This window comes from Lepisosteus oculatus, chromosome 13 (genome assembly GCF_040954835.1).
Source record: "Lepisosteus oculatus isolate fLepOcu1 chromosome 13, fLepOcu1.hap2, whole genome shotgun sequence".
Taxonomy (NCBI): Eukaryota; Metazoa; Chordata; class Actinopteri; order Semionotiformes; family Lepisosteidae; genus Lepisosteus; species Lepisosteus oculatus.
In genome coordinates, this window is record NC_090708.1 from 19267186 (window position 1) to 19287559 (window position 20374).

The following is a 20374-nucleotide window of genomic DNA, read 5'->3' on the forward strand; positions in this document are numbered from 1 at the left end:
TAAGAAATTGTTTATGGCCAATAAAGTGATCTTATGTCTTATCTTAGGAACCCACCTGCACTAATACTTGGGAATTCAATTTAACTTGCCCTTCAAAATTTATACTTGGATGAATGACCTGAAAAAAAGTAACTGACATTTGAAGCACATGTGAATCAGAACCTTAATTTCTAAAAATAAATGTACTAAGAGTAGTAATGACTTTCATTACTTTTAACTAATGAACATCTGAAGATTATTTTATTAATAGGAGTATATAGATGTGAATCTAAATAGTGAGGCTATTTAATATGGTATGCAAGTATAAAAAAAAACATCTAAAAACTTCATGAATGAAAACAAATGGATGTTTTCCGAAACATTTACGTTTTGACCCGTCCTGTTAACGGGCACATTGCCACCAAAGTTCACTCCCATTTCATATAAGCCATGTGCACATACCTGTGACTTCTACTTTATTAGCATACACATTTTACAGTTTTCAAAAAATGCATCCTGACTGATATTTTCAGGTTACAACACTTGCAATCATGCACTCTTGTCCAAGCAAGCTACCACTAAGAATAACGGAAGAATTATTGAAAAATCTAGGTTACAGTGGCATCACCTCTTATTATTTCTAAATTACGCAAAACAATGTGAATTACTATATTACTCACTAAATGAAAATGAATCCACACCTCTAAATTAAATACAGACTTCACGAAACAAAAAACAGGTTTTTATATCATACAGAAATGCTCCAACTTCATAGAAAAATAAAGGCAAACTGCACTCATGCGCCATTTCAGTTGCTTATTCTCTTTCAAAAGGCATTGATTTAATTTTTTTATGTTAAAGTGAAGAATTAATCGCCGTTTCTAATTTCTGCTCTCCTGCCATGTCTAGTCCTTCCGTACTCCTATGACACAACCTGGGGAGCTGCAGTGCCCCGGAGCCACAGCAAATCTGTGGCCATTCCAATATGAAAATATTGGAATGTTTATTTTTATTAGGAAAAAAACCTATACCTTTTCTATTTACCATTTATAAAAGAAAAAAAACATGGACTACTCGTAATTTAAGAAGTGCTGGCTAATTGTATTAATAGCAAAGCAACAATTTCCCAGCAGCTGGCATGAAAGTTTGTCTAGCTAGATTAAAGAGGGGTTTCATCCACATTTTTACCAACAGACGGAAAGATAGTTGAGTAATGGATAGTGAGTTTAAGTCATTTAGCTACAAAACCACCCATCCAACACGGCAAGCTGCTCATTCGTGATAACTCACATTAACGGAGGACACACTGACTCCACACAGGCAGTGCCTCATCTATTACATAACCCAGGGCCCATAAACTGTGAGGCAGCAGTGCTTACCCAACGCCACCACACATAGGAAAGGATTCACAAAATGTGGTAACAGTTGGTAAAGTACTGTGGGGATTTCCAGACAATGGGAAGAAAGGCCACCTGGCTCTCAAAGTCCCTAAAAGACCAACTGGTGTAGCCTAAGAAGCCTATTACCATACCCAGAGCACTTTGTAGTGTAAGCATACAGCAAATCAGAACAACATAGGGGTTGAGCCTTTCACCAAACCCAACACAAAACAAAATTAGGAACCAATGCAATAGAAGCCACACATGAAGGTGTTTTCAGCATGGAATAAACATATACATGTTCCTTTGCAGCCTACGAATGCTGACGCACCTACCTACTTGAACTTCATTATGAACAGTTTTGTTCATTTCAGCCCAGAATGCAGGTCAGATGCTAAATAGAACACTAATTAGAAACATTTCTGAGGAAAGCTATGTTATTCTATATTCAGGATAACACCTCTAAGAGCATGATGAGAAATACTTTATTCTTTGAATGTCTATTACTTAACACAGGCATTCTCTCATAGATATTAGACATGTTGGTTCAATAAGAGGGTCTAATCAAAATCAATCCAACTCAAAATCCAAGTCCAACTCCGAATTCACGAAATCCCTGTCACCCAGTCTCACGCTCATCCAGCTCCTCCCACTGATGCAGCACACTGCAGAGGATATCTAGATGGCTACTCTGGAATCCTCCTCTTCCTGGTTTTGAAATCATTAAGACCAATGATCTTTCTCTGACATGTCAAGCAGCAAAGGCCAGCAGGTAATTTCCCAACAGCCACTTGGCGAATGTTTGAACTAGGGATCTCATTCTTGCCTTCTGCTGCCATTCTGCCACAGTAGCTTTCAGGATTAAAATGGATTACTCACTTTATGCCAGGATAAGAAATATCTCAAGAGTTGTGGGGAAGCCGGAGCTTATCCCAGCAAGCAAAGGAGCCGAGACAGAGCTCACCCTGGATGGGACGCCCAGTTCATGGCAGGGAAGACACGCAGACATTCACCCACTCACAGAAGAGCTCATTTTCCCAGAAACCAATTAACCTACCAGTAAGTCTTTGGACTGTGGGAGGAAACCACAGCACCTAGGGGAAACCCATGTGAACACAGTCAGAACACACAAACTCCACACAGGTAGCACTGCAGGTCCGGAAGAAATACTGCCAATGTGCAGTCCTCCACTTGCATAGGGATTACCTCCCACAAACTACTACACATCCCACATTCTATTTAAGTAGCATTTTCAGTACATGAATAGAAAGCCTTACATATCAAGCTCAACACCTACAGTAAACCTATCCATTAGAAAAAATGTTTGTATTCTATATAAAACCAATATAAATTAGATCAACTTAAGAAGAATAAGCACAAACCTAACTATATTTGATCTATTTTGTGTTTTGTTTCCCCACCGATCTTACTACTACCGAGAGGGAATAACATTGTACAAGTGTGATTTTCAGTGTCCTACCTGTTGTGCATTAAGAAACTCAAATCAAGGGAAACATTTTTAAAAGGATAAACCTGCTTTACTTTAACACCTACAACAAGACTAAGCATTACAGACAACTTAATGCGTTCATGTCAAATTACACATGTACTGTATTACTAAAAAATGTAAAAAAGAAAAATGATTAAACAATTAATGTAGAAGCTCATACCTTAACTGATGACAGGCAATGCCTAGAGGTATGTCTTTGTATTTGATCTAAAGAACAGATTTTTTCATGTTTAATAATTTAATATACAAATGTTTTTAAACAAGGTATTATTTATATAGGTTCAGGTGGGTAGCTGCGTCAGCATGCATAGGCTGCAAAGGAACAAGTAATAGGGTTTATTCAATGCTGAAAAGAGAAGAAAGAAAACACATTTCGGCCGTGGAGCCTTCTTCAGGTGTGAGGGACCAGACCCTCACACCTGAAGAAGGCTCCACAGCCGAAACTTTGTTTTCTTTCTTCTCTTTTCAGCATGGAATAAACCCTTTTACTTATTAATGTATACTATTATATACTAAGCATGCTTTTTCTTTTAGATTCCCTGTTTCTAGTACTTGTTGCAACCTCATCTGGCACAGATAACAGTGACTGAGTGTCCCGAGACTGAGATGGCCATTAGAAAATAGATTTTGTTTTCAGTCAACCATTTCTCTGTTGGTTTTGAGGTGTCTTTAGGGTTATAGTCATGCTGCAAGGTTCACCTGCGACCAAGTCGCAGCTTTCTGGCAGAGCCTATGAGGTTTTTGGCCAGAATATCCTGGTACTTATTAAAGATGCCACTGATCTTGTCAAGTGCTCACGGCCAGCAGAAAAACTGCCCAACATCAACAATCCACGGCCATATTTCAAAGTAGATATGAGGTTCTTTTCTCTGTATGCATCACTCTTCTGACACCAGACCTACTGATGGTATGAGTAGCCAAAGAGTTCAGTTTTGGTCTCAACTGAAGATGGCAATCCAATCAAAGTCACAAAGTCGTTTGGCAAACTCCAGCCGCCTCGATTTGTTTCTGGCGGTCAGTAAAGGCTTTCTTCCGGCAACTCTTCCATGTAACCTGTTGGCGTGGATGTACCTTCTAACTGGTGATCTGGAGATCTGGTGACCCCAAGATGCAACTAGACACTACAGTTCTCCAGCTATGACCTCTGGATTCATTTCTGGCTCACCATCTTCCTCACTGCGTGTGGGCATGATACACTGCAGACCGTTCCTTGATAGGTTAACCACTGTTCCAGTGCTTTTTAACTCCTTGAGTACTTCCCTGACAATGCAAAGTGGCATAATGTATATACACTTTTGTAGCCATTACTTAATTTGTGAGGATCAACAACCATTCATCTTTTCTGATGTCACTTTCTTGCTTTGCCCCATGGTGATGGAAGACAAAAGGTTTTCCCATGTGTTACCTCTTTTTTATATAAAGCTGTTAAACATGCAATCCAAAATAACATTTTGATTTTGAGCAGTATTAAAAAAAAAGATCAATTTCATCACAGATATAATTTGGATTTTCTTTAACAAAAAAAATAAAAGGGGATCCAATAATTTTGACGCTTATCAGCTTTATCGAGGAAGCCAATAATACTTGATCTTATTGAACAGAATGTAATTGATGACATACGAATGAATGCTTTGATTTTTATTAGGGCTGCTACACAAGTAGGAGTACATATAAGGCAATAACTCAACTCCATGACTGTCTGTTCAATCATCTCGCAACTTACAGGCTTGCAGCTTTACACTGTCGACTCCAGAATATAAAAAATGTTTTATTCTCTGAAACATTCGTCATACTTGCGAACGAGAGCTAATTACTGAGCCTATATAGTCATCTTATTTACGGTCTTTATACTTATATTTAATATATTGAATTATCATAAGAGGTTAGTAGGGGGGGTTTATAAGGGTTAGAGGGTAAAGCATGACTATACGGCAACTCTGGCTTTACACTACTCAAAATCCCTAAACCCCCAGATTCCAAGTTACGAGTTACAAGTTGAATGTACCTGAAGAGTTAGATGACAAAATGATAATGTACTTGCACCTTCCTAGATGGCGTGAAGTATGGAGATTTTAATAATCGTCCAAGTCAATGAAATTTCTAGACTCTTAAATATACAACACAGTAATAATTCAGAATGTGATTATCTCAAAATTTTCAAGTGTATAAGATAGAAATTCCAATTTGAAACTCAAAAGAAAAAGTGAACTTTCAAGATAACTGAAAGTCTTGAATGCAAATTCCAAAAGTTCTTAACTTAATGAAAAACATCTGAACAAAGACATGTGGCAACACAAAAACAAACAGATATTTTCACCTGCATACTTACATTAAGCAGGTAAAAGGCATGTTTAATATTTTAATAAAGACTGAATATCATCAAAACACCCAACCATGTGTAAATGTCACAACTAACAATTGAACAATTCTATATAGACTGCACTTAATCTACATATTATGGCAGATAAGCTCGTATTGCAATGGGGAATTCTATAGCTACGTGGGTAGCAGACAATCTTTTAATAACAGCACCAAAGAGGTGGTACATATAAGAAACAAGGCTCATAATTAATCTTTTAGGACTGCTTACAAAAATAGGGTATAAGATCAATGATCGGGATTTCTGTGGGCCTAAATGTTAAAAAGGGTGTACAACTACTTTAATGGAATGATTGATAAATTTGTGGTAAAGGTAAGTACTACAACGTAAAATAACTACTTTACATTACTACTTAATGTAGTCATGCAGAACCAAGTTTGGCTCACCCGGCCCTTGAACTGAAAAGAAATCCAGATATGCTTCCAAAAACTCCAACTTGACAATTAAGAGGCTCAAACAGTAAATCTCCAATGTGTTTGTACTACAGACTACTACATGACCCAATCGATGCATAGACCATCATTTAACTTACACAGGGTAATCTTCCTTTTTAAAGATCCTGCAGGTCCTGCACCAGCTGTAAACCAGCTTTGAAGACTAAGCAAACAAAATACTGATGGACCACATAATATGAAAGCCATGAATCAATTCCTCTGGTGGTTCTTTCATCATTTACTCAGTTCTCCAACAACAGCAAAGATCAAGATTAGAAAAGGTAAATGTACATTTAAGCCTGAACCAAATACAAATATCACAGTAAAATTAGATTCGATAGCAATCTTTTAGACTATAAAACTTTACAGCAATAACCATCATTACAGAAGTGTCGACTAATTTTAACCTCCTTAAACACAGAATGGAGCCAGACTCCGAAGTGAGAATACCAAACAAATTCCTAGCAGTTAGGTAAAAATATTTTGCTTGTCGTTTAACAAACCAAGTAGTCCTTACTCACTGTAAGCATTGTATTTCATGCAATATTTCCTAGGCCCGTTCCTGAAGGACCTAGTGTGGCTCATCAAGCCCTTAAACAGTTTGCTCATACCTGAAACTACTGTTTCAACTCAAAAACAAAGCTGCAAAGTTTCATCTCCTCACTCAGGATATTCAATGACTTGGCGTATATAACAGTGTACTCAACACTAATGAGCACGTTTGTGTTTCACTCCCATCTAATTGCACATGAACTGAGAAACAAGGACCACATTAATTGATCAGACAAACCACAGACAAGAAGAGGCCTTTTAGCACCAGAGTCAGTACTGCAATGTCCTCAATGCTTAATTGATTAAGAGTACTGGTGGAAAAAGTACCAATAGACAAGACAATACAAATGACAGAAAAAACAAAAATGTCTCAATTAAAAAAAAACACAGTACTGAAGTAAACAAAGGATCAAACTGGATTTAGTGTGGAAATCAACAATTCAAGTTTGAAAAGGTTTCTGTAAAGCGAATACAAGCAATCTGTTCAAGTTCAAAACAATAATGCTGAAATGATGTTTAAAATATTTCATGTGCAGTTTATTTAAAACCAAGTTGTTTTAAGCTTGAGATGATGCATATTCCTATAGTGATGAGACAAAGAAGTGTCAACACTTTTTTCTACAGCTAGAAAGCAATCAGAGCGATGTGTATTTTTTTAAATTCTAATACATCTGTACCACTGTATACAACCTTAATAGGCCTAATGTTTATTTAGATCTGTTTTGGTTTATAAACCTCCCTGTATTTTAGGAAATCTGACAAGAGACTTTAAATTAATACACCTGTATTATAAAAAAGAACAAATGTGTGAAACTACAATTTAAAGAATTCCTGGAAACCCAATCTGGCCAAAGGTTAAGTTAAGAAAAATTTAGAAAATGACAGGTTTTAGTAATGGATAAAAATACAGCTATAATATTACATTAAAATCTGCACAAGTAGAGCAATTCAGGTGGAACAAGTGTCTTGGATTTTTCTTCCTTTTTATACAGAACAGGAAATATGAGCAGTAATGACTAAGTTTAGTTTGGGCTTCACAGTTAATTAAGAATGTACCCTAGCCATCCATAGTGTGCAAATCGACAACAGAATTTCTCAAATGCTCAACTTCTCCATCCACAGCATTAAAGCTGTGGAGCACTGAAAAGAGTTCACGCAAAGCAGGACTCATTGCAGTGAGTCTATCACTGTAAAAACAGGTAGAAACAAGCAGGAGATTATTTTCCTTCGATAATGTTAATTTCTAGATTAAAAAGATGCCAAGAATAGTCATGTCTGTGGCTTTTCCACCCATTTTTTAACCACTTCTTCCAATTCAGGATCACAGGAGAGCCAGAGCCTATCCCAGCACACAACTGGCACAAGGCAGGATACACCCTGGTCAGGATGCCAGTCCATCACATAGCACACACAAGACATACAAACTCTCACACCACTTTTCCAGAAGGCAATTAACCTACCAGTACGTCCTTGGACTGTGGGAGGAAACCAGAGAATTTGAAGAACAACCACACAAACACGGGGAGAACATACAAACACAAAATATCACCCCAGGCCCAGAACTGAACCGAGGGAGCAATGTTAATCACTGAGCCACAGTGCCGCCCGCCTCATGCTTTATTTAGAGTAACTCTGTAGTACTACATATGTTAGCAATCAAGAAATAGTTAAATATGATATAATATTCCAAGTCAAGTTTTATTCAACAGTTTACAAAATGAATCAAACGTAATAAGACGTTACTGATAAACATTAAGTTTTAATTAATGTGTTTAATATTTATTAAACATTAATTTAACATAGCTGCAATCTTAACCTGAACGTCACATGAAATCAGGTAAACAGTCTTCTTCTTTTGTGAACTGGTAACAAGTAGCTCACACATCCTAGAAGGTCACAACAGGAGGGAATGAGATGGTACTTGACTGGCTCTTGGGGTAGATTCAGCCATCTCTCTCTGAATTTTACCATGTCAAGTCTGAAAAGTACATTCCTTAACAGAAGGTAGGACGGCTTTTTGGTGGGAAGATTTATTTTGGAAGTTTCTGGTCAGCGATTTAATATTAACAAGAACTGATGATGCAAAATATTGTAATAAAAAGGCAAAAATAGAATTGGTGTCATTACTCTGTTCTCCTCCCCACTAATAGCTGATGTGTGGTGAGCGTTCTGGCGCACTATGGCTGCCGTCGCATCATCCAGGTGGTGGAGGGGAGTCCCCATTACCTGTAAAGCGCTTTGAGTGGAGTGTCCAGAAAAGTGCCATATAAGTGTAAGCAATTATTATTATAATTAGCTATAAAAAAGTGTCCTACCGTAGCAGTATCGTCAATACTACATTCATGTCCCAGTTTAAAACCTCGACTGCTTAGTGGAAAATGTATTTGTTACTTGGCTTTATTACACACTTATTTGTGGCTTCCAATTTCAGGTCAGCTTGAGGTGCTCAGTCTTTACCTTGCTTCCAATCTCGACAGAAACTGCTGTTAAAAGCAAAATGTTGATTTAATACATGATCTCAAAGGTCTGGGTTTTGGGAAAGCGAACACACCGGTAGATACCTGCTAAATGTCATGCAGCCATATCACTCTGCAGCTCACAACTGGCAACCCACTGAAGCTAAGCAGGTGTGAGCCTGGTCAGTACCTGGATGGGAGACCTCCTGGGAAAAACTAAGGTTGCTGCTGGAAGAGGTGTTAGTGGGGGGTGCTCACCCTGCGGTCCATGTGGGTTCTAATACCCCAGTACAGTGACGGGGACACTATACTGTAAACAGGCGCCGTCCTTCGGATGAGACGTAAAACCGAGGTCCTGACCCTCTGTGGTCATTAAACATCCCAGGGCATTTCTCGAAAAAAGTAGGGGTGTAACCCTGGTGTCCTGCCCAAAATTTCCCATTGGCCCCTAAATAATCCCCACTGATAGCTGGTGTGTGGTGAGTGTACTGGCACACTTTGACTGCCATCGCATCATCCAGGTGGATGCTGCACATTGGTGGTGTGGAGGGGAGTCTCCATTACCTGTAAAGCGCTTTGAGGGGAGTGTCCAGAAAAGCGCTATATATGTGTATATAAAAATATATATAAATGTGAAGAACTATTAAATGAAGTCGCTCTCGGTATAAACTCCCGATCACGTGGTGCACAATCAAACCACGACACCGCTGAGCACGACTCGTCCCGCAGGGCCACTGGAGCAACTGGTGATATTTCCTCAATTTCATTAAACAGGGACAAAGTTCACCGAAGAAAAATAACACTTATAAATCAAAACGCCGTTCACTGGATTAAAAGCTATTGGCTAATTCAGATTAATTAAAGGCCACAATCTTTTAACTCCAGTTACAACACCCCCCACCCGCCCTTACCTAGAACCTTCTTTAAAGCCGAAAGTAAAACAGGTGAGCTTTTAAATTTGAGCGCTGAAATTCAACACCTCACGTGTGGATCTCTGTAAAAACCTGGTCATTTCTGCACGGTTTTCACCAAGCTACAGAAAGTGTCCGTACGACACCACCTACTTGAGTTACAATAAGCGCCTTAATGCAGGGTCAGAAATAAATCGCTATCACGCGTTAGCAGTGCATTAAAGAGATTAAAGTACTTTTTTCATTGGGTTTCGATGCCAAGGCCCAGACCAGCTTAGTTTAGAGATATTATTTAGCTGGTGGCAGGACAAGCATTAACTCTTAATTAAAGCGCAGAAAACGCCTCGCCGACACACACCAATCGCCATGCACACGACGAACGGAGCAGACAACATATTAACTGAAACACGCACCGTAAGCACCTAATACCCTTAACACCGTAAGGCTATAACCTCATTAAGAGATGAATTACCACTCCCAGACTTCCCTCAAAGAGGACAGCCGTTGTGATTTTCTGAAAAGGCATTTTAAATGGCGCCCGATCCCACCATCTCCAACCTTTCCTCTCCACCTCGCGAGCTCTTTCGCCACTCACCTACAATATGTCCAGAGGTGCCCTGGGGAGGCTTCCCACAATCTTTCCCCCTATCCCGAACTCTCCCTGGATTGCAGTGGCCTTTCCCCCGACGTTATTTTATAAGTTTCTTAACCTATTTCTCTCCGCGTTTTTTTTCTCTTGTCAACTCAAGGCCTCCATCTCGCTCTTCGGTACGCATGCGCCAAGCAGCGTCATGACGTAGAACGCAGGACGCAGTGACCTCATCACACCCGTAGCTGGACGACGCGGAAGCCCGATTTGCAGTAATGCTTTGCATCCGTTGGAATGAGATACGCCCACTATATATATAGTTCAGGTGGAAACGTTGTGTTCTCTTTCTTCTTTCTTTCAGCATGGAATAAACCTATTACTTGTTCCTGTGCACTATATATATACGTCTTTATATTAGTTGGATCAGAGCTGTTGTAATGTATAATGTTATTCGACTGTGTAAATGTGTAACTCCAGTATTCATCTGGTTATACAATATTATTTTTTAAAGGTCTTGATTGATTTTGAGGGCAAACAAGCTGGACTTCCATGAGCAAATCTCTGCTGTATTATAGGTTCCTTTTATTCCAGTTAAGTATCTTATATTTCCTACGTTTCTACTGAACTGTGCCTTGTCCCTTTTATTGTACATTATGTACACCAATGACTGTAAAAGCAAACATATGGACTGAAATATGATTAAATTTGCTGATGACAGAGCCCTGGTTACTGGGGTAAATCAAGTTACCTTAAATGGCTCAATGCTCTCTACCATCAGGGATCTGAAAAAGGCTAAGACCATTTTGGAGTGTGTGGTTCACCCCCTGCACTCTAAATTTCAATTACTACCATCTAGGAGATGCCTCTGTGCCCTCAGATGTAACAGTAATAGACACAGTAAATCATGTCTTCTGCAATCCCACTGTCAAACAGTGTTAAAATATCACTCATCTCCTGAATTACTGCTGTACTGTATTCTGGTGTCTTTGTTGTACTGTTTTGTTGGACTCTGTTGTAAAACAAATATCATCCCAGGGAATAATAAAGCTTGAATTAAATATTTCAAAACAACAGATAAACAGATGTGAAGAGTTTTTCTTCATAAAGAGTCCTTCAGCTTTGGATATGCATTGTTTTTAAAGCTGCCACTGTGATTTAAGCCCCCAAACTTTGTGTCTGTGTCATTACCTCCAAAGCAAAATATCTGTCAGAAAAGCAACCATGTCAGATTGGGACTTTAATATGATATGATGCATTTTAGCATCGTGTTGTACCATGAGCTATGATGTCAAAATAAATGTCACAACCTCTTATGTACACACTATGCCATTGGCGCATGTCTCTGTCAAGCAATTATGCTTATGATTATAACACCTTGTGTAAGCCAGCAGCCATATCACCCTGCATCTCACAACTGGCAACCCACTGAAGCTAAGGTGGTGTGAGCCTGGTCAGTACCTTGATGGGAGACCTCCTGGGAAAAACTAAGGTTGCTGCTGGAAAAGGTGTTAGAGGTGCTCACCCTGTGGTCTGTGTGGTTCCTAATGTCCCAGTATAGTGATGGGGACACTATACTGTAAAAAGGTGCTGTCCTTGGGATGAGACATAAAACCAAGAAGAGTCCTGACTCTCTGTGCTCATTCAAAATCCCAGCACATTCCTTGAAAAAGCTCCATCCCAACCCTTGAAAAGAGTTGGGATGTTACCCTGGTGTCCTGGCCAAATTTCCCATTGGCCTTTACCAATCATGGCCTCCTAATAATCCCCATCTATGAATGTGTTTCATCACTGTGTCCAGAAATGTGCTATATAAGTAATTATTATTGTGTAACAGTTATGAAGGGATTATTAAGCCAATATGCGGCAACATTCAAATTGGTAATTAGTAAGTAGTATTTTTTTAAAGCATTTGTTCTATACGGAGGTGTCAGTGGGACTGGTCAGTTACTGGTCCATGCATGGTAAACAGGCCTCACTCTGCCATCATAATAACATAAATACAAAAACCCAAATTATACTGTTTCAACGGCACACAAAACTTAAATAGATGAGAAGAGTGTTGTGTAGACTGTCAGTTCTACCATTAATAAAATGTGTTTGGAATGACTCGTGTTCACATAATTCCACCAATTAATTTGAGTTTTCGGCCTTGTAAACAATAATAACGAAATATTTCCTGTGTTCTGCAATTTGCTCATATTGTAACTCAACAGTATTCGTGTGCCTCTGGAAACAAATTTGAATGCAGACAGTACAAATCCAGCGTTATATATACTGTGAAGTTGTCTCATATGAGCAGCTGTGGCTGTTTCTGCATGTTTTTTGCAGGGTTCTACATTTCAACCAGGGTTTTTCAGGGGTCTGCATCCCAAAGATCCACTCTCTTCCAGCTCCATTGGTGTAGCTATTCCAGAGAGCTATAAATAATCTGGAGACCTGCTGCACAGCTATGAAAGTGGGAGGGAACATTGCACAGGCCTGGTAATTACATTTTATGAGGTCAGGGCTGGCCAGCTCACAATGTCCCTCTCTCTGTCTTTCAATCACTGGTTCAGTCTTGTATCATCACTGTGGGACTGCAAAGCAAGAATCGCTCGCTGCACTACATCCTCCAGAACTCTCTGTATAATGAAACAAATCTACTGAGACTGAAAGGTTTGTAACAGCTTTGATACATTTTCTTTTTTTTTATTGGTATAATAACTTCTCTATTGATTTCCTAGACCATTTCCAGCTGTGGGAGTAAGATTTACGTTGTCGTGATAAACTGCAGATCTTCCCGGAACATTCATTATCGTTAATGTGTTTTTTAACCCTAGTTATGACTCACTGGTTCACACTGGCAGTGGGTTTTTCAACAGAGTTTGTGGCTAAGTAAGGCTTTAGGTTTTCTAAATCCGTCCTGTGACAGACCCATTCCTCACTGGAACTGCAGTCTTACCTGGCCTCATCTATCACCTTCAGGACACACTTGCTTTTAATATTGAACGCATTTGAACAGCAGGCATGTCCATGTGTTGCAGGATGGATACTAGGACCTGGGAAAAACTCTTCCACCAGGACTGACTGCTCACTGCTGTAAATATAGCAGAGGAGTCAGACACACCTCGCAGAGGGGCTCAGTTTGCTGGCAGTCCTGAAAGCTGCTGCTGCAGAACAGGCTGATCCTGCAATGAGGTCATGCGAAAGGATCCACTGCTTCCTCTGCGGTGTCAGGTTTGCTACCACGCTGCTCTAGTGACGTTTCTGTAAGGGTCCTGCTGGAGTGCTGAGGCCTGGGAGGAGGGTGTGCGAACTGGTCAGCGGACATGCTCCAGCTCTGCAAGATCACAGACTCGCTGCTGATCGGCAACGCCCGGTCCGCCTGCAGCGAGGAGCTCATCCTCCAGGAGGCCGTCACGCTGTGCATCAACGTGTCCGTGCAGCAGCCCTTCCCCAGCGTGCGCGTGGGCACCCTGCGCGTGCCCATCTACGACGACCCCGCGGAGAACCTGTACAGGCACTTTGACCACTGCGCCGACGCCATCGAGAGCACGGCCCGCCGCGGCGGGCGCAGCGTGGTGTACTGCAAGAACGGGCGCAGCCGGTCGGCGTCCATCTGCGTGGCGTACCTGATGAAGCACAGAGGTCTGTCCCTGCAGGAGGCCTTTCAGGTGAGGGCCAGTCTCGGCATCGTCCCTGGGCTCTGGAGTCCCTTATCGCTCTGCTTCGCCTGTGAGTGTCCTTGTGAAGATCACATTGAAAGATGGGTAGAAATTAGAACAAACGAACAATGAGATTTAGTTTTTACTCTTCCAGGTTCAGCTGTCCATGACCCTCACAGACATGTAAGACTATATAATCACCTAGCACACTATTTCCTATACCAGATCTGAGCACTCAGACATGTAAGAGTATATCATCACCTGGCACACTCTCTATTTCCTATACCAGATCTGAGCACTCAGACATGTAAGAGTATATCATCACCTGGCACACTCTCTATTTCCTATACCAGATCTGAGCACTCAGACATGTAAGAGTACAGTATGTCATCACCTGGCACACCCTGTACTTCCCATACCACATCTGAGAGCTCCAGAGTGTGAGAAATGAGTTTGCCGTGCATAATATAATCCATGAACCAAGTAAGGAATTAAATAACAAGGCAACAAAAAGCAGAAGCTGCCCTGCTGTTGAACTGCATCATCTGGGCTCAACTGCTCTCGGTCTTGGTGTTCCTTCTCCCCCCGCCTCCCCACGTTGGGGTCTGCAGATGGTGAAGTCAGCCCGCTCAGTGGTGGAGCCCAATGAGGGCTTCTGGGCCCAGTTGCAGCGATACGAGAAGGAGCTCGAGCGGAGGCGAACTTCGGTCGGGGGCAACAGGGATTCCAGCCTGCACTGCACTGACACCCAGGATGCACCAGGGGGCGGCCAGGAGTGAACCTAGATGACCAGGCACCCCAGGCTCAAGCAAGCTGGGGCACAACAGAATTCTGTCATACTGTTCACACACAGAAGAAACTCACCTGTCTTTGGCCTGTTGTCGTGTGTTTTACTTGTAGGAACACACTTCTGTCTTATGGAAACCTGGGCACTTTTGCAACCCCCAGACACACTGAAGACTATATTAAAGAAAATGGTTATATTATCTACAGTTTACTACCATGCTTTACTTGCTGATAAATCCTGCTACGTATTGTTGTCATGATTTACTTGCTTGAAAGACACTGTATCCATGGTGTGTGTAGCTTGTGATCTGTGTTGATAACGTTCAGGTACAGGGCTAACAGGGACAGCAGGCAATGTTATTAGTGAAGTGTGCAAACCAGAAGTAAACCAACTTAACTTTCACCATTGACAAGTGAATTTAATAATATCATCTAGTTTAATTTGGTGTTTAATTAATAATAATGCAATTGTTTGTAATATGGGCCAGTTTTCCCAGAAGCCATTTAATCTACCTACCTTTAGGCTGTGGAGGAAACCCATATGAACACGGAAGAACATACAAACACGTTGAACCCAGGGACCCAGCACTGTGAGGCAGCAATGTTAACCAATGTATCACTGTGCCACCCTGTTAACTTTGAAAGTAGTTATTTCGCATAGAATATCTTAATTCCTTAGAACTCATATAATCTGAATGCTGTATTTTGTTACGGGAATATCAATTAAGGAATAATAATTGACAAATAATGATATTTGGAAGACATTTTTACTTGGGCTGGCTCAGTTTGGCCTACCTAAATTTTGTCCTTTCAGAGGAGTGCAATTCCTCACTTCTCCCTGTCTCTGTTCTGCTATGCAGTGAGGCTATAATCAGAGGGAGGCCGTGAAGTGAGCTCATTCCTATATGTACAGTGGGGTATGTGTGGATCCATTATGAGAAGAGCTTTGTAAATACAATCAATAATTGTTACTCTACCCATGGAACCCAAGATAAATTCTGCTCATGTGGAAATAGATTGATGCACCAATTTAGTAATATAGCACATGTCCTTCTCATAGCAAATAGTGTTATTTTAAGTGCAATATTGCAGTCAGAAAAGGTCTTGTCGTTAATAATGATCCCTTACACTTATATGGCGCTCTTATGGACACTCCACTCAAAGCTCTTCACGAGTAATGTGAATTCCTCTTCCTCACCACCAATGTGCAGCCCCACCTGGATGATGTGACGGGAACCAGAGTGTGACAGTACACTCACCACAAATCAGCTATCAGTGGGGAGGAGGACAGAGTGATGAAACCCATTCATAGATGGATATTAATAGGATTGGTAAAGGCCAATGAGAAACTGGGCCAGGCTGCCGGAGGCTGCTTTTACTTCTCATCCAAAGGACGGCACCTTTTTACAGTATAGTGTCCCTGTCGCTATACTGAGGCATTAGGACCCACACAGACTGCAGGGTGAGCGTCCACTACTGGCCCCACTAACACCACTTCCAGCAGCAACCTTAGCTTTCCCAGGAGGTCTCTCTATCCAGGTACTGACGAGGCTTACACCCGCTTAGCTTCAGTGGGTTTCTAGTTGTGAGTTGCAAGTTGATATAGTTGCTACAATATCATCTGGTTGTCATACATCCTGCTGCTAAACTGTTTTTGCACTAATTTCACTACACGGCCAACACATAGGTGACTCATCTCTGCAGGGGGTGTGGCTGGCCAGATCTTCAGCAGCTTCCTGCAGCTGGAGCTGTGCCTCCTGTTGATGTCTTCTTTCTGTGCCCTAGCCATAAAGCTATGAGGCTGAAGTGACCAATTAGTCAGGTGTTGCTGTTGCCTTCAGCAATGCATTAGAGACATGCTCAACAATAATACCCTACTGCCCAAATGAGAGCACTTACATGATGAGTCATCATTCCTATAGTACACAGGGAAAGGCCTGGCCTACCACTAATCTACATTCCTTGACAACCACATGCCTGACCAGGGAGAAGGGTAGATCTATATATTACTAAATCTATTCTATTAATAAAACCCAAATACAGGAGGCACTTTATACTCAAAGGGTAAGGGTAGTATGAAGCATGGCATATTATTGAATACAGTACATTGGCTTCTTCCAATGAACAGCAAGGTGACATCAATTACTAACTAATAATGACAGATTTGATTAATGGTCTCCCCTCGTTTGTAAGTGTTCTTTATGCTCTTATTTTTAACTTTAAAAACTGCAGAATATCCTACATTTGGGAAAAGGCAAAGAGGCACAACCGAAGACCTCAAGGAAAGCAAAAATTAATTATTGAAATTATTTTCCATATTACTTCCGCCGGGGGATACCAAATAGTATTGCATATAGAAACTCATAAAAAGCCCTTTTCCTAAATTACGCCAAAGAAAGGAAAGTGAAAATTAAAGTATTTTTGAAGCAGGCTGCGGCTTTCCGATCAGCTGGTGAGAAGAAATGGCAGAGCGGTCTTCACGTCTAGAGGATGGGCTTTCTTGTCCAGTGTGCTATGAAATCTTCAAAAGACCGAGTCATTCTGAAATGCAGTCATACCTTCTGTAAAGCTTGCTTGGATACGTGTTGGAAGGAGACTACCACATGGCTTTGCCCATTTTGCAGACAAAGCACCGATGGTGAAGTGATCGTATCTATCGCACTCTCCTACCCGAGCAAACCAAGCGTGGATTCCAAAGAGCTCTGTAGTCTCCACACAGAGAAACTGAAGGTGTTCTGCGTAGACGAAGAAAAGGCTATTTGTGTTGTGTGTCAGATTTTGAAACAGCACGCCCGCCACAAATGTTTTCCCATCAAAGGAGTTGTACAGGATTAGGTATGGAGGGGGTAAATTGACAGATTCAGAGCCATCTTGCCTGAGTTTTGGGTATTGGAGGCTGTTTTGAATGGGAACATTATCCTGTTAATTGTATTTCAGGAAAATCTCAACGCTGCCTTGATTCATTTAAGAGCTAAACTAGAGGAGTACGCGGAATTCAAAAAATGATAAGAAACAGCAAAGTTCCTTAAAGTAAGATGCATCACCTTTTGTCCTCATCCCAGCTGAATATCTTGTCTCTTTAGCAATCTCCTTTAGTTGTCCCTGATAAGTGTCTAATAAGTATTTTTTTATTCGTGCAAATGAAATGTTCTCCCGTCAGGGAGTAAGGGTCAGTCGTTTCAGCTTGTTGGTCAATTTCTAATAACGCGCGCCTCAAGAAATCAAATCATACTGATGATCACGGTCTGTTTCGTGGTACTAGTTGAAATGGTCTGTTTTACCCAGGTGTAGCTGTAAGTCACGTGCAACCTCACCCGAGAACCACATCTGACGCCAAACAGGGCCGAATGCCTCTCGGTGGGAGTGAAGTCTAAAACCAGAGTCTGTAGTATCGCAACGAAAGAATCGCTCCCTAGATTTCCCTAGATAGGCAGAATAACAAAGAAGCAAGAAAAAAATGCATTTCTTACATTACCAACTTATAAGGGCAGGGACAATAATGTCTTGATAAAGTCTCAAGATCTTTATTTATTAATTTGTAGGGGGGTTTAACATAAATTGCGGTGGAATAATGAACACCATAAAGAATATGGTGGGCATCTTTTTTATAGTTGATTTTTCTGGCACATCAAAGACCACACACAGTGTAAATGATAACCAGATTTTATAATAAATTATAACTTGGCAGCTTCAGTGGTCTGTTCACTACTGGTATGATAGACCGTTTATTGTTTTATCCCTAATAACCTACATGTGCACCTGTTTATACACCTGGGTATTCTACTGGAGCTTTTCAGGTGAAGTACCTTGCTTTAGGGTCATAGAGCAGGGTATCACCTGGGATTCAAACCCACAATGTCCCCGTTATAAGTCCAGAACCCTCCCCATTGCAGGGAGACCTCCAAGGAAAAGTGGTTTCCTTCCACAAGTGGTGTTGTGAACCAGTAGGTGGCAATCTTGCACCTGGGCCAGAATCATCATGATGACAGCCATTGCTGCTGTGTCCTGGTAGTGTTTGAAAAATGACCAGTAAGAGGGCACTGCCAGCAGCCATATCGCCCTGCAACTCACGACAGACAGCCCGCTAAAGCTAAGGAGATGTAAGCCTGGTCAGTAGCTGGATGGGAGACCACCTGGGAAAGTTAAGGTTGCTGCTGGAAGAAGTGTTAGTGGGGCCAGTAGGAGGTGATCACTCTGCAATCTATGTGGATGCTAATGCTCCAGTATACTGCCAGGGACACTATATTGTAAACCGTGCTGTACTTCAGATGAGATGGGTTTCTCAAAAAGGGTAGGGGTGTTAACCCAGCAGCCTGGACAAACTTCCCATCGGCCTTTACCAAGTGAAGTCTGTCAGGTCAGTTACCAGTGCATAGGAGATTAGTGTCATGCATGACCATCTGAAATGGCTCTGACATTTATTAGAAATCTAGACAGAAAAAGGAAATAATAAATGTTATTTTTTATTTTTCCAAGTAATTAGGTAAAGTTATACAGAAACCCTGTTTCACAACTTTAAACACAAGTATACTATAAATACTCCAGTATATACTATAAAGTGATGATAGTGAGACTACTTTTTGTGCTCTTTGTAGGATGAGGTAATCATACACTGTGTTGGGAATGTAGGCTAGGATCCAGACTGGACTGACATTTTCTGGCCTCCTAGTGCCCAATACCCACAGCAGCACTGCCTGCAGTGAGGAATGTTCTCGTGAAGGAGTGACATCACTGTGACGGACTCCTCTTACACTGACAAAATAACAAGTAGCAATTAGTTCAAGGAAGAAGGTGTTGTAATATATCATGTTCCTCTGTAAAAGTGAAGTCCATTAAAATTGAGAGCTTACTGTACAACGGATATCGGAAGCATCCACAGTAAGCACTGCCTGAGGTGTTCCACCATCTGACAGTATTATTACTACTACTACTACTACTACATTTTTAAGTAGCGAGTAGAAGCCTTACTAAACTGTGGACCCCCTAGGCAGTTCCTTGAGAACTCCTGGAAATAAATGAAGCTTTCTTATATATGATGATAAATTCAACATTAATTCAAATCCTTTTGCTTTTCAGCACTACAAGAATACACAGGAACATTGTGTACAGTAATTACCACAGACTCTTGTCCTTGTATCATATCCAGTGCACAGCTGCTGCAACACTGACTCTTGAATTCAATTGCAGAGCCAAGTGTACCCTGCAGGAGCAAGAGATGTTTCAGGGGCTCTGATAGATCAAGCCAAGCACCTGGGCTCTCTGAAGTACAAGGTGTGGGAGAAGATGCTCAGGATTATTGATTACAGTGAGAACAGGGGGCACAGAAAGAACAGATTTTGTTCACGTAGCTAGCTGTGTCAGCATGCGTAGGCTGCAAAGGAACAGGTAAAGGTTTATTCCGTGCTGAAAGGACATCTTACAATAAGTACACACTCTAACAAACCATGAAACTCTACTCAGTTAAAGAAACATTCTAAATCGGGCGATTGTCTTTTGTTAACCTGCACAATTGGTTGCTGTGGCTAGACTTGCACAATAGAAGATTTCCTCAAAGCCCCACCACTTGCTATTGTCCATGTCTTTTTCCTGTCCTGGTTCTGAAACTGAAGTCTTCCAGTCCTCCGCAGGAGCTCAAAGTCCCTTCTAGTGCTCCTTCATAAGGATCCTCTCCTCCAGCTCCCTCCCTCCTTACTCTGTTGTGCTGGATGCATTTCACAGTCTTTGTTTTATTGAGGACATCAGCTGCCAAAGCAA

The 20374-nt window shown here is 41.1% G+C and overlaps 2 protein-coding genes across 2 annotated transcripts in view; one reads left to right on the forward strand and one right to left on the reverse strand.

The window, feature by feature from the left end:
• The window catches only part of wdr33 (WD repeat domain 33), a 48107-nt gene extending 37712 nt beyond the window's left edge, over positions 1-10395 (reverse strand). The window contains exon 1 of the mRNA XM_015361590.2: positions 10197-10395. The gene's annotated coding sequence lies outside the window, so the exon portion shown is untranslated. The remainder of the gene's footprint in view (positions 1-10196) is intronic.
• A 2345-nt stretch (positions 10396-12740) lies between these two features.
• On the forward strand, positions 12741-14820 carry dusp28 (dual specificity phosphatase 28). The gene is made up of 3 exons (XM_006637958.3): positions 12741-12845; positions 13214-13843; positions 14446-14820. Exons 2-3 carry the CDS (start codon positions 13499-13501, stop codon positions 14611-14613), a joined length of 513 nt encoding a protein of 170 aa, XP_006638021.2. The 5' UTR covers positions 12741-12845; positions 13214-13498; the 3' UTR covers positions 14614-14820.
• The last annotated feature ends 5554 nt before the right edge of the window (positions 14821-20374 follow it).

What these genes read in the sequence shown, in the direction of transcription:
- dusp28 (XM_006637958.3), top strand. Translation starts at nt 13,499, where the DNA reads ATGCTCCAGCTCTGCAAGATCACAGACTCGCTGCTGATCGGCAACGCC. An exon ending in CCCTGCAGGAGGCCTTTCAG is followed by an intron (nt 13,844 to 14,445) that starts GTGAGGGCCAGT and finishes TGGGGTCTGCAG; the next exon opens with ATGGTGAAGTCAGCCCGCTC.